The following is a 19272-nucleotide window of genomic DNA, read 5'->3' on the forward strand; positions in this document are numbered from 1 at the left end:
GGCATACTAGGGGAAGAAACCTTAAGTCTGTCTCTCTGACAATGCACATCTTGCTGAGAAACTGCCATAAGTACTGAGAAAAACAGCTGCAGAAAAATATGCATATGATCTCACTTTTTCAAGACAATGCCAAAGCTCAGTATTAGAGTGTATATCTGCATGAATATGCATTGTTTTTATAGTTTTTATACAATTACATGTTATTTTATGTAAGTGCAGATATACACTATTATAAGAATATTTAAAGAACTATACTAGGTTGTTAATGTAGGGGAAGAGGGAATACACGGAATAAAAATTTTTGTAAGTGAAAAATTCAATATGTATGTCATGACTCCATTTAAACATTTATGTAAAATAATGTATAGAGATGTAAAAAATAAAAAATGCAGATCCAGAGCCCCTACCTCAGATCCTTTCAAGCGGAATCTTAGCAATAGGAGGTATGGTGAGGTGGGTGTCTGCATCTTCAACAGGTATTCCAAATGATTCTATAACAGTAAAGTCTGTAAACCTTTGCGTTAGGTGCAAATATCATTAGCTGTAAACAGAACATAGTTGGAAATTTCCATCCTGCAATGCAGGCTCAGCTGATCCTCATTGTCTTGGAACATAGTAGATACATAATAAATAGTGCTGGTTATTTTGAGTCATTTGGAGGACAGGTGGAGGAATTGAGGGCAAAAGTGGTGAGAGAAGCAGATGAGCTGGGCAAGGACATGCTCGCTCAGGAGAAGGGAGGCAAAGCGTATAAGAACATACTGAGCCTCCTTGCTACTTTCGACGTTCAACCAATATTTGTTAGGCACTAAATATACATGCAGGACACTTTTCTGTATCTTGTTTCATTTAATTCTTAAATAATCCTTTACAGACTCAGAGAGGTGAAGAGAGTAGCACAGGTAGGGTCAGAATTGGGATTCAAACCTGACACATACACTGAGCACTAAGTTAAAACCGGGCACTGGGCAGCTGCTGAGGATGCGATGGTGAGTACAAAAGACTGCTTGCTCTTTTTGATATCTAGAATCTTACAACTCTGCTGTGATCATCCTTGTCTGTTGTCATTTACTAGTTGACATCTTCGTTGACTACCTAGAAGCAGCTGCTTCGACATCTATCCTAACCTGAATCCCGTCAAAGGGAGATTACAACAAATGTGCTTTTTGTCTATCATCTCTAGCTAGTGTTTCACAGTGGGGGAAGTATCATTTCCTAGGTGACTTTGCATAGAACAAGCTCCCCAAAGGCCAAGGAATACTCAATCTAGATTCTTCCAATCCTCCAGTACCCACCAAGTCAAAAGAATTCTGGCTCCCTGTAGCTTCATCTAAGTGCTTTTCTGTTAGAGGAGAAGAGAAAAGTGAGGAAAGTGATGCTCTTTCAATAAGTTCGGGGTGGGGGGGGGGGCAAGGAATGGTACAAATGGATTTTTTTTTTTTTTTTTTTTTTTTGAGACAGAGTCTCGCTCTGTCTCCCAGGCTGGAGTGCAGTGGCCCGGTCTCCGCTCACTACGACCTCCGCCTCCCGGGTTCAAGCGATTCTCCTGCCTTAGCCTCCAGAGTAGCTGGGACTACAGGCATCCGCCACCACTCCCGGCTAATTTCTGTATTTTTAGTAGAGACGGGGTTTCACCATATTGGCCAGGCTGGTCTCGAACTCATGACCTTGTGATTCGCCCGCCTCGGCCTCCCAAAGTGTTGGGATTACAGGCGTGAGCCCCCGCGCCCGGCCGGTACAAATTAATTTCTTAACACATCTTTTGATAATCTCATCCTTGGTGTTGGAAAATCCAAAAGTGTCTATTTTGTGCCCAAATGCTCGAGTTAATACTCGAGGGCCTTGATCTCTGGCCTCTTGCCATCCCTCTCCCCATTATTTCTGAAGAAGTAGCCATTTTGCAGATTCTGGAGGATGGGAGCCACGGCCGCCCCCGGTACTGAATCTCATCTCCTTCTCATGGCTCCTTGGATCAAGTTGGGACCGGCAGCGCCAAGGCTGCTCTCCGTGATTTAGCAGCAACCTAGAGTCAGAGAGACCGGAAGACGGGAGGACGGGATTCTCAGGTGGGGTCAGGGGTACGCAAAAATCCTTAGCAGCGGCCGCGCCCCCGCCCCGGGGAGGTAATTTGCGGAGGGCGGTGCAGTGGCCTCTCCAATGCCCGCGTCCCACGGTCTAACGGCACCGCTCCCGGGGTGCGCGGCCCGCGACTCAGGCTGCCTCTCCCAACCTGACAAGTGTGCGTCCTTCCCACAAAATGCCACCAGTTCCCTAAGTCACGCTGGGCCCCGGGGAGCTGATTTGAAATCGGTGTTCAGAAGACCGAGCCCGGCTGGACGCAGCCGGCCTCCGGCTGAGAGCGGAGGGGAAGCGTTCCTTACTCTCCGAGGATCCCGCGGGCTCGTGGCGTGTGGGACGCTTTTCATCGCTTTCAGTTCCCGTTTCCTTCGCCCCGACTACCTACTTGGTCGCAGCCAAAGCCCGGAGCGTGGGATCCGGGCCCGGAGGAACGGGACGGCGAACGCGAGCGGCGCCGCGGCCAGGAGCCCGCCGCACCGGGCATGCTCAGTGGCGCGGCCGGCTGGGTGGCCCGCGAGCTGCACCCGGATCTGCTCCGCGGCGGCGACGTGAGCGCGCAGGGGGGCGGCGGCCTCGCCTCGTCTCTCTCTCTGCGCCTGGGTCGGGTGGGTGACGCCGAGAGCCAGAGAGATGTCGGATTTCGACAGTAACCCGTTTGCCGACCCGGATCTCAACAATCCCTTCAAGGTGAGCTTCGGCCCCAGCATCTCCTGCCGCCGCGACGCGTCGTTGTTTGTGAAAACGGACGAGTTCCTTCGCGCCCACTGCGCTTGCCCCTCGGCTCCCCTTAGCAGCCCAGAGAGGGGCGCGGGGCCGCCGTCCCCCATTTGGGGTCGCGTCCCGGCCCCGTGTCACTCGTTTGCGTTTTGGGGCTTGGGAGTGGAACCTCCTCAGCTTGTGCCCGGCCGCCCTTCCACACGTCCCCGACTGGTGAGGGTCGTGCCTGCAGCCGGGACTGGGCCCGCGCGTCCGGAGGGGTCCTGGCCCGCCTGTCAGGAGTGAAAGCCGAGGGCAGGTAGAGTCGCCCCTTGCCAGGCAAGTGTGGCTGGCAGGGCCGGGAGGCGGCGGAGGGGGCCCGCCCTGGGGTGGGGTTGTCATGGGGACCCGAGGTGGCGGCGGCGGAGAGCTGCGTGGGGTGATGGCAGAGGTGTGGAGGAGGAGAGAGGTGAGGGCACCGAGTATGCTGCAATTAAAAAAAAAAAAGGTTATGTTTTTATTTTTTAAACTTGTGTTGCACCCAAATACCACCAGTGGCGCTGCCATCCCCCCTCTTCCTGTTAGGCTGAGGTTGAGGGTATTGATACCAAAGCAAAACTTAAAAATAAACGTACCTAGAAAACAATAGTGCACGTGGACTACCTCTTCCCTACCCAACTGCTTCTAGCAAGGTAAACGATGGGATATTTTCCAAGCTCCTAGTGCGTCACCGGTTCTCTGGGCTATATGAGGATACCATTTCCTACTTGAGCTGCTTTTCTTCTTGGAGTCGACCTTATCAACCCTGGCTTCGGAAGGGCTTGGCACAGAATCCTGCAAAGGAAGGCGGCTGAGATATTCATCGTCTGCGTTTAAATGAATGCAACATCTAAATAACTCTCTCTTTGAAAGTATTCTGGATTTCCTAATGAGTGTAACTGTTAGCACGTGTAATTTGTTTCCAACTGTTGGTTGAAGTTGTTTCTCAATCCCCCCGGCCGTGTGCAGTAGTAACTTTAATTTGCAGTCACACAGAATAAAACAGGAACTCTAATTTGTGGTCACACAAGTGTCACTTCTGGCTTGTTGAGTTTACATCTTTTTACTCCTGGTTTTATCTTTCATTAAGAATCCTGGAAGAGGAAAAATATTTCTGCTCTGATTATTAAATGCCTGATAATTCCAAGGAGGATTTTAATGAAATGACCCTGATTATTATTGACAACTCGACTCACTTTGTAGCAGTGTAGAATTAAACTCAGTCACTGTTTCATTGTCCCTAATGTCACTTAAGAAAATTCAGTACAACTGGCCTGTACCTTTCAGTGACATGGTTGCATTTTAAGACTTTTTTTTTTTTTTCCTGTCAGTTTTGTTTCAATTAGTATTGGACTTGCTTCCATGTTGTGGAAAATCAGGTAATTCTTAAATGGTAGACTTTCTAAAGAGACCGTTCATAAATTGTTAAATGGGTGTTATTTTAAAATATTTTGAAGATAAAACATCAAGAACCTTTTAGCCTTTCCTAATTCAGATAATTCACTGACGCTGTTTATTCAGCATCTGACGATTTGGCAGTGTATTTTCTACTTGGTCATTCCATTTCATGTTTCATTTCATATTAACTGGCTCTCTTGTTAGGGCAAAACATTGTCTTCATCTTAGCCCAGACTGTCCTTTTGTGACATTTAATATTGCCATGACGCTTTTCCTCTTCTGACATTCATAAAGTTGCTGTAGTAATTCTAAACCCAGGAGTTGTTTTAAATATTCATTGTGGCATAACGTTATAAATCTTTTTTGTTCTTTTATAAGTGGATGTACTCAGGACAGTGATTATTCAAGTTTGTAAAATGCATCAGGGACAGATCATTGAGGTCTCAAGTAGACTTGGTTGTACACATATGTCTGCTTATGATCTTTCTCTGTTTTTGGTGACTGTTATAGCACTGTCAGTGTATCTGACCCTTTATTTTTCTGTTTATGTTCACTTGCTCCTCCTCTCAAAGTGTACTTTTATATCTGTATTTTGTCTTTTTACTTTTGCTTATATTTGTGTAAAAGTGATTTTTGAAATAACATTTCTGATACTCTACTTAAATCTGAAATGTTTCTGGACTCATTTGAGTTACTTTATGATCATTTTTCTTTTTTTTCTTTTTCTTTTTTTTGAGACGGAGTCTTGCACTGTTGCCCCGGCTGGAGTGCAATGGCATCATCTCGGCTCACCGCAACCTCTGCCTCTCGGGTTCAAGTGCTTCTCCTGCCTCAGCCTCCCTAGTAGCTGGGATTACAGGTGCCGGCCACCACGCCCGGCTAATTTTTTGTATTTTTAGTAGAGACGGGGTTTCATTGTGTTGGCCAGTCTGGTCTTGAACTCCTGACCTCGTGATCCACCTGCCTCGGCCTCCCAAAGTGCTGGTATTATGGGCGTGAGCCACTGCGTCCGGCAGATCGTTTTTCTTTCTTTCTTTTTTTTTTTTGTGACGGGAGTGTCGCTCTGTCGCCCAGGTTGGAGTGCAGTGGCACGATCTCTGCTCACTGCAAGCTCCGCCTTCTGGACTCACGCCATTCTCCTGCCTCAGCCTCCCAAGTAGCTGGGACTACAGGCGCCTGCCACCACCGGCTAATTTTTTGTATTTTTAGTAGAGACGGGGTTTCACCGTGTTAGCCAGGATGGTCTCGATCTCCTGACCTCGTGATCTGCCCGCCTTGGCCTTCCAAAGTGCTGAGATTACAGGCGTGAACCACCGGGCCCGACCCATTTTTCAAATCTGTTTTTATTTGCAGTATTTGAAGATAAAGCTCTTATTTTCAAGTATATGATATTTCGCATTTGGTAACTATGCTAATTTCTTTTTCATTAAATCCTATTTGTTTTCCATTGCCTTTTTCATTTTTTAACATTTCTTTTCCTTCACTTTTATGTTAGGAATACTTTTGCAAGCATCTTCGTTTGAGCCATATCATGAAAGTAGTTTGAGTCTATTCTCCTTATATAGTATAACCATAGTGGTTTACTTGATTTTATTGGTTCTTGTAAGGCTATTTGCTGGATTCAGTTCATTTTTTTTTTGTTGAGCCCCTGCTTTGTATTCTAGTGGTTTTGCTAGGCTTAGTGAATGGTTTTATGAAATTTGAATGGCTTTCATTGCGCATCAAGAAACTTGGAATAACTGGAAATCTGTAGTGATCCAAAAGAAAATAGATGATTAATTATATAGAAGTTTCTGAGGATCCACTCTTGAGCTGTTAAAATGGGGTTTTAAAGCTATAGAGGGAAAAATATTTTCTGTATAGTCAACATGTAATTATTGAAGAATTGCTGTATGTCCTTTGTTTTCTGTTGAGTTTATTCGTTCAACAAATACTGAAGAAATGTCTCTTTCCTTATGGCTATTAGTCTAACAGTGAGACAAATATGCTTGGAAAATGAATAAAAGGGGAGAGTTTAATAACCAGCAGAGGTCAGCAATATAGGCTCTTACAAGTCAGCATAAGAGTGTATGGTTAAGTGCTGGAACAAGTGCAGTTTGTTCATAGGAGGGAGAAATTAGTAAGTGGTCAGAAAATCTTCATGCTTTATGCTTTTGCATATTAACATGATAATTGAATAAGATGGTTTATTATGGAAGTAACATTTAAATTAATTTTTAAAATATGTAGAGAATTAGGATTTCACAGCTGGGGGGGCAAATTCTTAAAATATATTCAGTCAGATCTCATAGATTAAAAAACAAAGCCCACAGAGGCACACTTGCTCATTGTCTTATGCCCATGTGTAGGTAGTATAGAATTGGCATTAGAACTTAGGTCTCCTGATTTCTAGTCCATTGCTGGTGACACTGTATGCGCTCCCTGGTTGCATTTTGATACCAAATTCTTGTTTTGTATTTGGAGGTTAGAGTTGAGGGGAGGCAGCAGAGGATAGGATTAAAAAATTTTGGCTCAAGAATTTGAAAAGATCTGGGCTTGATCCTGGCTTTGTCACTAACTGGTTGTGAGACCTTGGAAAGTTACTTAACCTCTTTCAGACTCAGTTTACTCATCGCGCGTTCTCACTCATAGGTGGGAATTGAACAATGAGAACACTTGGATACAGGGTGGGGAACATCACACACCAGGGTCTGTCGTGGGGTGGGGGGAGGGGAGAAGGACAGGAGATATACCTAATGTAAATGACGAGTTAATGGGTGCAGCACACCAACATGGGACATGTATACATATGTAACAAACCTGTACGTTGTGCACATGTACCCTAGAAGTATTAAAAAAAAAAAAAAGACTCAGTTTACTATTTTGTAAAATAGGGTAATAGTACATTCTTTATAGGATTGTAAATAGGATTAGATGAACATACATTTAGCGTATAGTAAGAGCTTAATGTATAGTGGTTTTAATTAGGTACTAATATTTAGTATTAATAGTAATTTAAGAAATTCTGTGTAATGGCCGGGCGCAGTGGCTCACGTCTGTAATCCCAGCACTTTGGGAGGCTGAGGCGGGCAAATCACGAGGTCAGGAGTTCGAGACCAGCCTGGCCAACATGGTGAAACCCCGTCTCTACCAAAAATACAAAAAATTAGCTGGGCGTGGTGGCGGGCACCTGTAATCCCAGCTACTTGGGAGGCTGAGGCAGGAGAATTGCTTGAACCTGGGAGGTGGAGGTTGCAGTGAGCTGAGATGGCACCACTGCACTCCAGCCTGGGCGACAGTGCGAGACTCATCTCAAAAAAAAAAAAAGGTTCTCTTTAATAATCTCTGTATGCTTAGCTATGAATTTAGTGAAATTTATGTTACTTTTGGATCTTGTGGAGTGCTGGTAGTAGCTGTTTGACTGATCATAGTCAAGGAATCAAAGCTAAAAATAATTAAGTGCTTTGCCTACCTCAACCTGCTAGACTAGACCAAGGTTGTCTGAATTCTGGTGCTTTTTCACAACACATAGTTCCTCCCTAATAAGATATCTCCATGTTAAAATTGAGCATAGTGTCCATTTTGTTTTGGCCTCAAAAATTAATTTTAGTCTATTGAATTTTTTTTAGAAATGGCCTAAAATTCAGCATTCTCACTTATGTTGTCTTTTAAGTTATAGTAATCTAGTGGCATTGTAAGAGTTGAAATTGAAAATTGAAAATGACCCATAATTTAAGTGTGTTATTCATTTGTCTTAGTCTGTTTGGGCTGCTATAACAAAATATAGTACCTCACAGTGAGTAATTTATAAACAACAGAAATTTATTGCCCAGAACTCTGGAGGCTAGGAAGTCCAAGATCAAGGTCCCAGCAGATTCAGTGTATGGTGAAGGCCTCTTCCTCATTGATGGCATCTTCTTTGTGTCCTCACATGGCAGAAGGGGATGGCAGCTCTTTGGAGCCCTTTTCTTTTTTTTTTGAGACGGAGTCTTGCTCTGTCGCCCAGGCTGGAGTGCAGTGGTGCCATCTCGGTTCACTGCAACCTCCGTCTCCTGGGTTCAAGCGATTCCCCTGCTTCAGCCTCCCGAGTAGCTGGGACTACAGGCATGCACCACCACGCCAGGCTAATTTTTTGTATTTTAGTAGAGACAGGGTTTCGCCATGTTGACCAGGATGATCTCGATTTCTTGCCCTCGTGATCTGCCCGCCTTGGCCTTCCAAAGTGCTGGGATTACAGGTGTGAGCTACTGCGCCCAGCCTTTTTTTTTTTTTTTTTGAGATGGAGTCTCTCACTCTGTTGCCTAGGCTGGAGTGCAGTGGCGCGATTTTGGCTCACTGCAACCTCCACCTGCAGCAATTCTCGTGCCTCAGCCTCCTGAGTTGCTGGGATTATAGGTGCATGCCACCATGCCCAGCTAATTTTTGTATTTTTAGTAGAGACGGAGTTTCGCTATGTTGGCCAGGCTGGCCTTGAACTCTTGGCCTCAAGTGATCCACCTGCCTCAGCCCTCCAGAGTGCTGGGATTACAGGTGTGTGCCACCACACTTGGCCTCTGGGTCCTTTTTTAAATAGGGATATTAATCCCATTCTTGAGAGCAGAGCCCTGCTGACCTAGTCACCTCCCAAAGTCTTCACCTTCTGATACCATCACGTTGGTGATAGGTTTCAGCATGTGATTTTCAAGGAAACAAACATTCAGACCTTAGTTTTCATTTTGTAACATCAAGAATGTTATCCATCTTACTACATTTACATTGACAATGATACTTACAAGTTGATTTCACTCCTCCCTTATCTGTTTAAAATTTTGAGGCTGGGCATGATGGCTCATGCTTGTAATCCCAGTGCTTTGGGAAGCCAAGGCAGGAGGATTACTTGAACCCAAGAGTTTGAGACCAGCCTGGGCAACATAGTGAGACTCCCATCTCTACTAAAATTTAAAAGTTAGCTGGGTGGTGGTGGTGCACACCTGTAATCTAAGCTACTTGGGAGGCTGAGGTGGGAGGGTAACAGAGTGAGACCCTGTCTCAAAAAAAAAAAAAAACCCAAAAAACCCAAAAAAACAAACAAACAAAAAGATATAAAATTTTGAGTTTGGAGATTGGATAGCACTAGGAAAGTATTCTGAGGATTTCCTTTGTGATTGTCACACTTTGAAAACTGTCTTTTAACATTAATCTGGAACATAGTGGTTGTAGTTTGTGGGCCTGTGTTATTTTACGTTCATGTCAACTGCATGAATTCCTGCTCATTTTTCCTCACGTTAATATTTTTAAAAAGCACATATTGAGCTGCTGTTATATTTCATCAACTTAAGATGCCATCCTTTGTAAGATGCACCATTATCTTATTTACCACTGTCTCAGTTATCTGTTGCTATGTAACAATCCCAAAATATAATGGCTTAAAATAACAATTATTTGCTCACGATTCTGTTATTTGCGCTAGACTTAGCTGGGCAGGTTTTTTCTTTTTTTTAATGTTCTTTTTTGGAGTCACTAAAATGGCTTCAGTCACCTGGTTTATGGTTTCAGATATCCTTACTCAAGTGCCTGCTGGTTACCTGGAGATGTCAGTGGGCACAGCAATTGGCTGTCTTTCATGTAGCCTCTCTACTAGTAATAAATGGGCTTTGTGCATAGTAGCAGCAGTGCTCCCAGAGGGCAAGAGCTGAAACTACAAGGCTTCTTGAGTCATATGCCACTTCTGCTGTATTCTGTTGGTCAAAACAAGGCACAAGTTCAGCCTAGATTTTAAAAGGAGTGGCAAGCAATAGGCTCCACTTCTTGACTGGAGACAGACCTATGAACTGAAGATACACCTAGTATAAAATGGCGAGGTAGTCATAGGATAACTTCACTAGACACTCCCATTCAAATAGGGAAAGAGTGGGGGGCGTGTAGCACCTGCTGATCCATAGCAGTTCTGAAATCTAGCCAGGCACGTGTTGTTAGGGTCCCCTACCTTGGGGACAATGAATGTTTCTTGATTAGGGTCCAGTTCTGCTACCTGGTATTGGTTCCTTCACCTGTTATTTTCTTCTGCTTTTGGCTCCACTCTCTGAGAGGTCCTTTATTTATTTTTTTCTATAAGAATGAGCCCTGTTGGCAGCTGAGTAGCGTTTTTGGCCTGCTTCTTGCCCATTGAAAATTGGGAGCCCAGAAGTTTCTATTAATTTTGAACTGTTTCTTTAGTCCAGGCTGTCACAACTCTCAACAGTTTCTTTTTAATCTTACCAGAGTTCAAACCATGCCTTAAAAATCACATTTGTCATTCTTTTTGAGACAACCTTCATTTAGGGTGAAGTGTCTGTTGCCATGGTCGATATTCTTCAGATGTTTAGAAAACTTTTTGTCTAGGTTGAGCATCTCATATGGCCAGTGGAAGGCTGCTGCCATAGGAGGCTGCTGTGCCACGTGACAAAACTAAGATTTGAACACAGTTTTATTTTGGCCCTGTAGCTTTACAGTCATATGAGATGATGGTGATTATGAAAATTTTGAAAGTAAACTGTTCTTGTGCTGATATTACCAAAAGTTTTTTTTTGGAATACGATTAATATTTAATAGTGATAAATGCAGATCCAAATAATTTACTGGTTGTTTCCTTAATATGAACCACCAGTGTGATATAGTTGCTGAAGAATATATATTGGCTTGGTGAAATTAGTGATCAGTTCCTTAAAATTAATAATCCTATAGTATTCTGTTCTGGTCTAATAGCTGGGTATTGTTCTCAATTGCAAATGCATATTTAAAGAGTGGTTTGAAAATACTAGGATATGCCCAAAGAGGACAGTCAGAATGGTCATGGGACTGGAACCAAGTTCTAGGAAGAACAGTTTAAGTTTCAATTACTCAGTGGTTTTAGTCTACAGAGGGCTAAAGGGAAATAGGAGAGCTCCCATCAGATACTTAAAGGGTTCTTAGTTAAGTGAATAAACTTGTTATTTGTTGCTTTAGAAAAAGAATCTAAGGTTAACTGGCAAAGTTTACTTGAAGGTAAAGGTAAATTTTGTCCAAACAGACCTTTAAAAATCTGCTACCACGGCCTGACAATGCTCTTTTGGTAGGGCATTCTCCAGCACTTGCAGAAATTCAAGCAGAAGTTGGATAACCTACAGAGATGCTAAAATAGTGATTTTTGTTTAGAGTTTTTTTCTGCTTTGAAACTTTTGTTATATTTTTGTACCTGTATGGACCACATTGTGATTGCATACAGACATACCTCAGAGATATTGCAGGTTTGGTTCCAGATCACCTTAATAAAGTAAATATTGCAATAAAGCAAGTCATGTGAATTTTTTGTTTCCCAGTGCACGTAAAAGTTATGTTTATAGTATACTGTAGTGTATTAAGTGTGCAATAACATGTCTAAAAAGTGTACATACCTTAATTTGACAATACTTTAATGCTAAAAAATGCTAATGATCATCAGAACTTTCAGCGACTTAATAATCTTTTTGTTGGTAGAGGGTCTTTCCTCATTGTTGATGGTTGCTGACTGATCAGGGTGGTGGTTGCTGAAGGGTAGCTGTGGCAGTTTCTTAAAATAAGACAGTGATGGAGTTTGCCACATTAGTGGGCTCTTCCTTTCATGGAAGATTTATCTGTAGCATGCTGTGCTGTTTGATAGCATTTTACCCACAACAGAACTTCTTTCAAAGTTGAAGTCAGTCCTCTCAAACCCTGCCACTGCTTTATCAACTAATTTTATGTGCTGTTGTCAATTGTTTGCTGTCATTTCAACAATATTCACAAGCATCTTCACCAGGAGTAGATTTCATCTCAAGAAAACACTTTCTTTGCTTATCTATAAGAAGCAACTCCTTATCTGTTTAATTTTAATCATGAGATTGCAGCAATTTAGTCACATCTTCAGACTCCACTTCTACTTCTAGTTCTTTCAGTGTTTCTACCACATCTGCAGTTACTTCCACCACTGAAATCTTGAACCCTTCTAAGTCATCCCTGAGGGTTTGCATCACCTTCTTTCAAACTCCTATTAATGTTGACATTTTGACCTCCTCCCATGAATCATGAATGTTCTTAATGACATCTGGAATAGTGAATCCTTTCCAGAAGATTTTTGATTGACTTTTAACAGGTCCATCAGAGGAATCACTATCTATGGTAGCCATAGCCTTAGGAAATTTCTTTCTTAAATACTAATACTTGAAAGTTGAAACGACTCCTTGATCTGTGGGTTGCAGAATGGATGTTGTGTTAGCATGCCTGAAAACAATAGGAGATAATCTCCTTGTACATTTCCATCAGTACTCTTGGGTGGCCAGGTGCCTTGTCATTGAGCAGTAATATTTTGAAAGGCATCTTTTTTTCTGAGCAGTAGGTCTCAACAGTGGGCTTAAAATATTCAGTATACCATGCGGCAAAAGGATGTGCTGTCATCCAAGCTTTGTAGTTCCATTTCTAGAGCACAGGCAAAGTAGATTTAACATAATTCTTAAGGGCCCTAGGGTTTTTGGAGTGGTACATGAACGTTGGCTTCAACTTAAAGTCACTAGCTGCATTTTCCCCTAACAAGAGAGTCAGCCTGTCCTTGGAAGCTTTGAAGCCAGGCATTGACGTCCTTCCTCTAACTCAGAAAGTCCTAGATGACATCTTCTTCCAATATAAGACTGTTTCACCTCCTTTTGAAAATCAGTTTTTTAGGCTGGGCGTGTTGGCTCACGCCTGTAATCCCAGCACTTTGGGAGGTCAAGGCAGGTGGTTCACCTGAGGTCAGGAGTTTGAGACCAGCCTGGCTAAGGTGGTGAAACCCTGTCTCTACTAAAAATACAAAATTAGCTGGGTGTCGTGGCATGTGCTTGTAGTCCTAGCTACTTGGGAAACTGTGCAGGAGAATTGCTTGAACCAGCGAGGTGGAGGTTGCCATGAGCCGACATCGTGCCACTGCATCTTGCACTTCTATGTTATGGAGACAGCTTCTTTCCTTAAACCTCATAACCAACCTCTGCTGGCTTCCACCTCTTCTTCTGCAGCTTCCTCACCTCTCTGAGCTTTCATAGAGTTGAAGAGAGTTAGGGCCTTGGTCTGGATTAGGCTTTGGTTTAGGGGAATTTTGTGGCTAATCTTCTATCCAAACTGCTCAACCTTGCTTCATACTACAAGAAGGCTATTTTGTTTTCTTATCATTTGTGTGTTCACTGGAGTAGCACTTTTAATTTCCTTCAAGAACTTTTCTTTTGCATTCACAACTCTTTGGCCCAAAGAAGCCTAGCTTTGGCCTATCTTGGCTTTCAACTTGTCTTCCTTACTGAACTTAATCATTTCTACATTTTGATTTTAAAGTGAGAGATGCATGACTCTTCCTTTCACTCGAACACTTCGAGGCCATTGTAGGGTTGTTAACCAGCCTAATTTCAATATTGTAAAGTCTCAGGGAATAGGGAGACCCAAGGAGAGGGACAGAGATGGGAACAGCTGGTTGGTGGAATAGTCAGGACACACAATTTTTTTTTTTTTGAGACAGAGTCTCTCTCTGTCTAAGGCTGGAGTGCAGTGACATGATCTTGGCTCGCTGCAACCTCCACCTTGCAGATTCAAGCGAGTTTCCTGCCTTAGCCTCCCGAGTAGCTGGAACTATAGGCGTGCACCACTGCACCTGGTTACTTTTTGTATTTTTAGTAGAGACGGGGTTTCACCATGTTGGCCAGGCTGGTCTCCAGCTCCTGACCTCAGGTGATCTGCCTGCCTTGGCCTCCCAAAGTGCTGGGATTACAAGCGTGAGCCATTGTGCCCGGCTAGGACACACAACGTTTATCAAGTAAGTTTGCACTGTTATGGACATGGTTTGTGGCACCCCAAGACAATTACAGTAGTAACATCAAGTATCACTGATCACAGATCACCATAGCAGACATAATGATAATGAAAAAGTTTGCAATATTGCGAATATTACCGTAGTGTGACACTAGAGATGTGAAGTGAGCACATGCTGTTGGGAAAATGGTGCTGCGAGACTTGCTTGATGCAGGTTTGCCACAAACCTTCAATTTATTTTTTTAAAAAAGGCAATATCTGTGAAGTACAGTGAAACTAGGTATTCCTGCATTTTCTCTGTTCTAATATATCGACTGTATTGGATATTGGAATTAAGTATGATCAGTTCAGCTAGAGAGGATGCTTTATGTTCAGAGACCAGCTATGCTCTGAGCCTCAGCTTCTGCTGAGGGAACAGCCTTCATGGTAGCTTACACATTTGTGATCATGTCCTCTAGGGTGTGACTTTTGCCACCCTGGCCTCAGCTGACTGATCTTAACAAAGGTACTTGTCCAAAGCAGTGGAATAGCAGTTATCTCACTAGGCTTTTGAAGGCCATTTTCAAGAATTCTTGTCCCTCATTAGAGCTGTTTTTTAACTAGAAGGTATGTGCCATGTCATGAAGAATTTCAATCTCTGTGAAACCTGGCATTCTTCTTTCTGTATATATCTTTAAAATATTCTCCTGCTCCCAGCATTTGGGGTGACCTGAGTGAGTCTGTCTGTTTCAACCAGAATTGCTAAACAGTAAGTGTAAAGTAACATTTTCTTGCCAAAACTGTGATAGAGTTAAGCCTGTATTTAGACCTACAGTTTTTGGTGGTGTAGTGGAGTAATACACTTGCAAATATTGTAAGATGTTTTTAAATCACAAGGGAGAATTTTCCAACTTTCAATGGGTGTGGGATATAAAAGGTGACATGGAGTTTGGTTAGATTTAACCTTGTAACAAGTGTCCGACTTGTTCCTACTGAGGCAGTCTGTAATGTCCTGCAGCTTTTGACTTCATATGTGTAGACTGGTGTTGAAAACCCTGTTCTCCTTTCTGTGCAGAAGGCTTGCAGATCTATACCCAGAGAGCAATCCAGTAATCCCCTTCTCCTTGGCATTTGGCTTTGGGTGCTTTTCAGAATTAGTAATGTTACTTTATCCGTTGCTGGACACCTAAGTTGTTTCTATTTTTTGGCTATTACAGATAATGTGTCTGTAAACATTCCTGTACAAGTGTTTTGTTTGATCACCTGTTTTAAATTCTTTTGGGGATATATACCTATAAGTGGAATTGCCTAGTCATATGGTAACTCTGTTTAATCATAGAGGAGCTTCCAGACCCTTTTCCAAAGTGACTGTACCATTTTATATTCCTGCTAGCAGTGTATGAGTATGTAGATTTCTCTACATCTTCGTTAACACTTGCTATTACCTGTTTTTTATTCTAGTCATCCTAGTGGGGGTGAAGGGGTGTCTTGTGGTTTTGATTTGCAGTCTGCTGATAACTAATGATGTTGAGAATCTTCTCATTTACTTATTGGCATTTGCATATTTTCTTTGATGTCTGTTCAGATCCTTTGGCTATTCTTAGATTGGGTTGTCTTTTTTATTATTGAGTTATAAGAGTTTTTATATATCCTGGATACATACCTTTATCAGGTATGTGATTTGTGACTTTTTTTTCCCATTTTCTGGGTTGTCTTTTTACTTTCTTGATAACATCTTTTGAAGCACAAAAGCTTTTAATTTTGTTAAGTCCAAATTACCTGTTTTTTGTTGTTGGTGTTTTAGTGTCACATCTAAGAATCCTTTGCCAAATCTGAGGTAAAGAAGGTTTATCCCTATGTTTTCTTCAAAGAGTTTTATAGTTTTAGCTCTTGAATTTAGGTCTATGATTCATTTTGAGTTAATTTTTGTATTTGGTATGATGTAAGGTCAACTTTATTGTTTTGCATGTGGTTATAATGGTTGTTCCAGCACCATTTGTTGAAAAGATTGTTCATTCCCCATTGAATGATCTTGGCACACTTGTCAAAAATCTCAGTATTCTTAATCTGTGTTCTTGCAAAGGAGATGAAATATTTTATCTGAAAAAGCCCTCATATTTCATGCAAAAATGCCTTGCAAAATACCTGGTAGTCACCAGGTTTTCTGAGTATATATTAACTTGTCCGGCTTCTAAAATTGCCAGAGCTACTTTTGCAACTGCTTCTAAGTCTTGCATACTTTAATGCTTAAAAACAAATTTAATAGCAGGTTTTACACTTGGTTTTAGAATGTAATTATGACACATTGTCAATATTACCAACTTGATACATTTCCTTTTTTAAAAAAATAAACGCTTCCTTAAAAGAAATACTTCCATTTATTTTACAGAATACAGTTGAATTAAATAATACATTTTTGCATTTAAGCAGAAACACTGGAACCCCTTAAACTCTTAAAGCAAAGGATATATGTATAGTGTAAAGCGTTTTATGCATTTTGAGTATTGCTGAAATCAAATTAGGAAGGAGGGATTTGTGATAGTTATACATTGATAATTATAACATGATTGATAGTAGAAGAAAACACAAAACATTTGAATGCAAATAATTTAGTATATATAGCTATTAAAGATGTTTGCTTCTCAAACACAGTGAAAACAATGCATATTGTAGAAGCATTCTGTACATAGCAAATACTGTAAGTTCCCACTTTTTTCAAGAGAAATAAGCTGTGGCCGTGTTGTATACATGATAATGGCAGCCATTTAATCCATGGAAATCCTCTAATGGTGGTTAGAATTCTCATATGATAATTTGGGATATATGGAGAGCACTGTCAAGTGAAAGTGGTAGGTAATGGGAAAAGAGCATCAGGAGTATTGGCCAGTCATGGCCAGGAGTTGGTAAACTAGGTGTAATTTTACCACCATTTGGCACCTTTTCTTATAAACAAATTCGAAATGGTGGTTAAGCTTCCCAGGCCAGTGCTTAGAATTGTAGTATGTAGCACCAAACCCAAGCATTCTCTACAGTAATGTACCCAAAGAGGGGGAAGGTTCATTTGTGATATCAGGGATTCATCCCCTGCTAGCCTCCCATGACATTGAAAAGTAATCATAACCTTAAAAACTAATAGCTCAGATATATAAAAAAAATTAGATGTCTTTTTCAAAAATCTCCAAGCAAGTGCATAACTCTCCAACATTTGTATGAAATCTACATCACAAGGTGATTTGTCATAACAATAAAAGGAGTTCTTACTGTTATCCTCACTTCAAGTCGTGATATATAATAGCTTCTAAAATCCCTGAGCTTGGTAAGGCAACTAGTAATTTGCATGTCTTGTTTTTGTTTCTATTTATGTTAATACCAAAAAGTGTGAAAGTTAATAAAAAATTAGAGCATGCTTTAGAAAATACAGGCAACTTGGGGTAAAATAAATAATAATTACGTGTTGCAACAAAAGATAATCTTGCATTGTTATTTATTTTCTTTATCTGTTATTTAAAAAGATTCCCATCTTTTTTCTGATTCAAAAGGAAAACTTCTGGAACTATTAATATAAGAAACATAACAACAACAATAACTAAATACTGAAGTTAGAAAAATTAATTTGCCTATGGTCACGTAGCTAGGAGGCAGAGAAGCAAACCTTAAGCAGTGTGGTTCCAGAGCCCACCTTCTTACCTTCTCCCCTCTGCTAGTGGAATACAAACCTCTGCAAATTTCACTTACTCCTTCTACTTATCTCCCTGACACCAGGCTAAGAACACAGAAATGTTTGCTTGCAGTATGTATAGTTTATAAAACTTTTTCTTATGAACTCAGCTCTAAGTGGTGGTGAAGTTCCCCTGAGATTCAGCTATAAACATTGCCATTAAAAATGTTTATATTAAATAGAAAAAGCGTGTATTACTACTTTCAAGCTTTGGGAATACATTAATTTGCATTTTTGCAATATGCTACTTACCTTAGGCTTGCTACATCCGATATAAAACCACAGAGACTGACTAACTCAACCTAAAACAAGCATCCCTAGCTGTAGGAAAGTTGCTATGTAGGAAAGTTGCCACATGGGGATAAAATTACACCTCTATTTTTTAAATCTTTCTTAAGGATTTACTATCCATGTAAGACATGTTTATAGTCTCTAAATATTCAGTTCTTTGCCCTACTGACTGCTTTAAGATGTAATTTGGTTTCTTGCCACTGCTCTATCTTTAGGCATATTATCTTTTTTTGACTATAGTTCAGTCAAAACATGTTTTCATGTAGTTCCTATAGCTCAGATATGGTACTACAAAATAGCGTGTGAAATTTGGACTAGCAGGACTGCCTTTACCTCTGTGGTATCTGATAGCATTTGGTATCTAATTCTTTGCCAGTGGACCATCTAATTTCTGTTATTTTGGTTAGTGACTTTGATTGGACCTAATGGTGTAATTTGAAAAACAAACAAAACATATTCTCAGTCTTTATCAACCATTATATTTAAAATGGAGAGCTTGCCAGTTTAATAGGTCTTTATAGTTATTTAAAATTTTATATAATTACTGTGACTGCATTGGAGATTAAAGTGGACCAAACTCAATTGTCTCCAAGAAATTGTTATCATTGAAGATGGAGTAAGAGTAGGTTATTTAGTAACGTATATGAAACTCCCAAAAATCAGATGCTGTGATAGTCACTTGGGATACAAGATAAAGAGAAGTTTCTGATGTCAAATAATCCACACTTTAGTTGGGAGATATAATGTGTGATAAATGCTTTGATGCTAATAAAACAAGAATAGCATGTTCTTCATATTGCAGAAACAGAACTTCCTGAGAAGATGAGGCCTGAACTATCTTACCTCAGTTCCCCTAAATGCAGAATCTGAGGCAGAAGGCATATGTGTTGTTATACTTCACTTTTCTCATTTTATAGGTAGGGAAATTCGGACATAGAAGTTAATTTTTCTAAGTTTACTCAGGAATGACAGGACTTGGACTAAAATTGTTTCATGGAATTGCTTCAATAAGGGTAAGGATAATGTGAGAAATAATTTCTCATAGCAATTGCTTAAAAGTGCTGCTGGCAATATAAAATGAAACAAAAAAAGGACCAGACCTCTCAATGTCATTTTGGCTGTAAGCTAAGAAACTAGAATTTCTTGCTTTCTATATTATTTAGGTTCATTACATATATTATTAATTATCTGCAGGAAATTTTTACCAAATTATATTCACAAATTATGTTTGTTTCCAAAGAATTCTTTCTCTAGAATCTATAGAGTGTACTCGATAATCAAACAGATGCCTACTTAGGTGGTAAGTTGGC

At 40.9% G+C, this 19272-nt stretch overlaps 1 protein-coding gene across 1 annotated transcript in view; it reads left to right on the top strand.

Moving 5' to 3' along the window:
• Positions 1 to 2116: 2116 nt before the first annotated feature.
• SCAMP1 (secretory carrier membrane protein 1) overlaps positions 2117 to 19272 on the top strand; it is a 115706-nt gene continuing 98550 nt past the window's right edge. The window contains exon 1 of the mRNA XM_054488449.2: positions 2117 to 2766. Within this exon, the coding sequence (XP_054344424.1) occupies positions 2710 to 2766 (57 nt within the window). The 5' untranslated portion in view covers positions 2117 to 2709. The remainder of the gene's footprint in view (positions 2767 to 19272) is intronic.

This window comes from Pongo pygmaeus, chromosome 4 (assembly GCF_028885625.2).
Source record: "Pongo pygmaeus isolate AG05252 chromosome 4, NHGRI_mPonPyg2-v2.0_pri, whole genome shotgun sequence".
Lineage (NCBI taxonomy): Eukaryota > Metazoa > Chordata > Mammalia > Primates > Hominidae > Pongo > Pongo pygmaeus.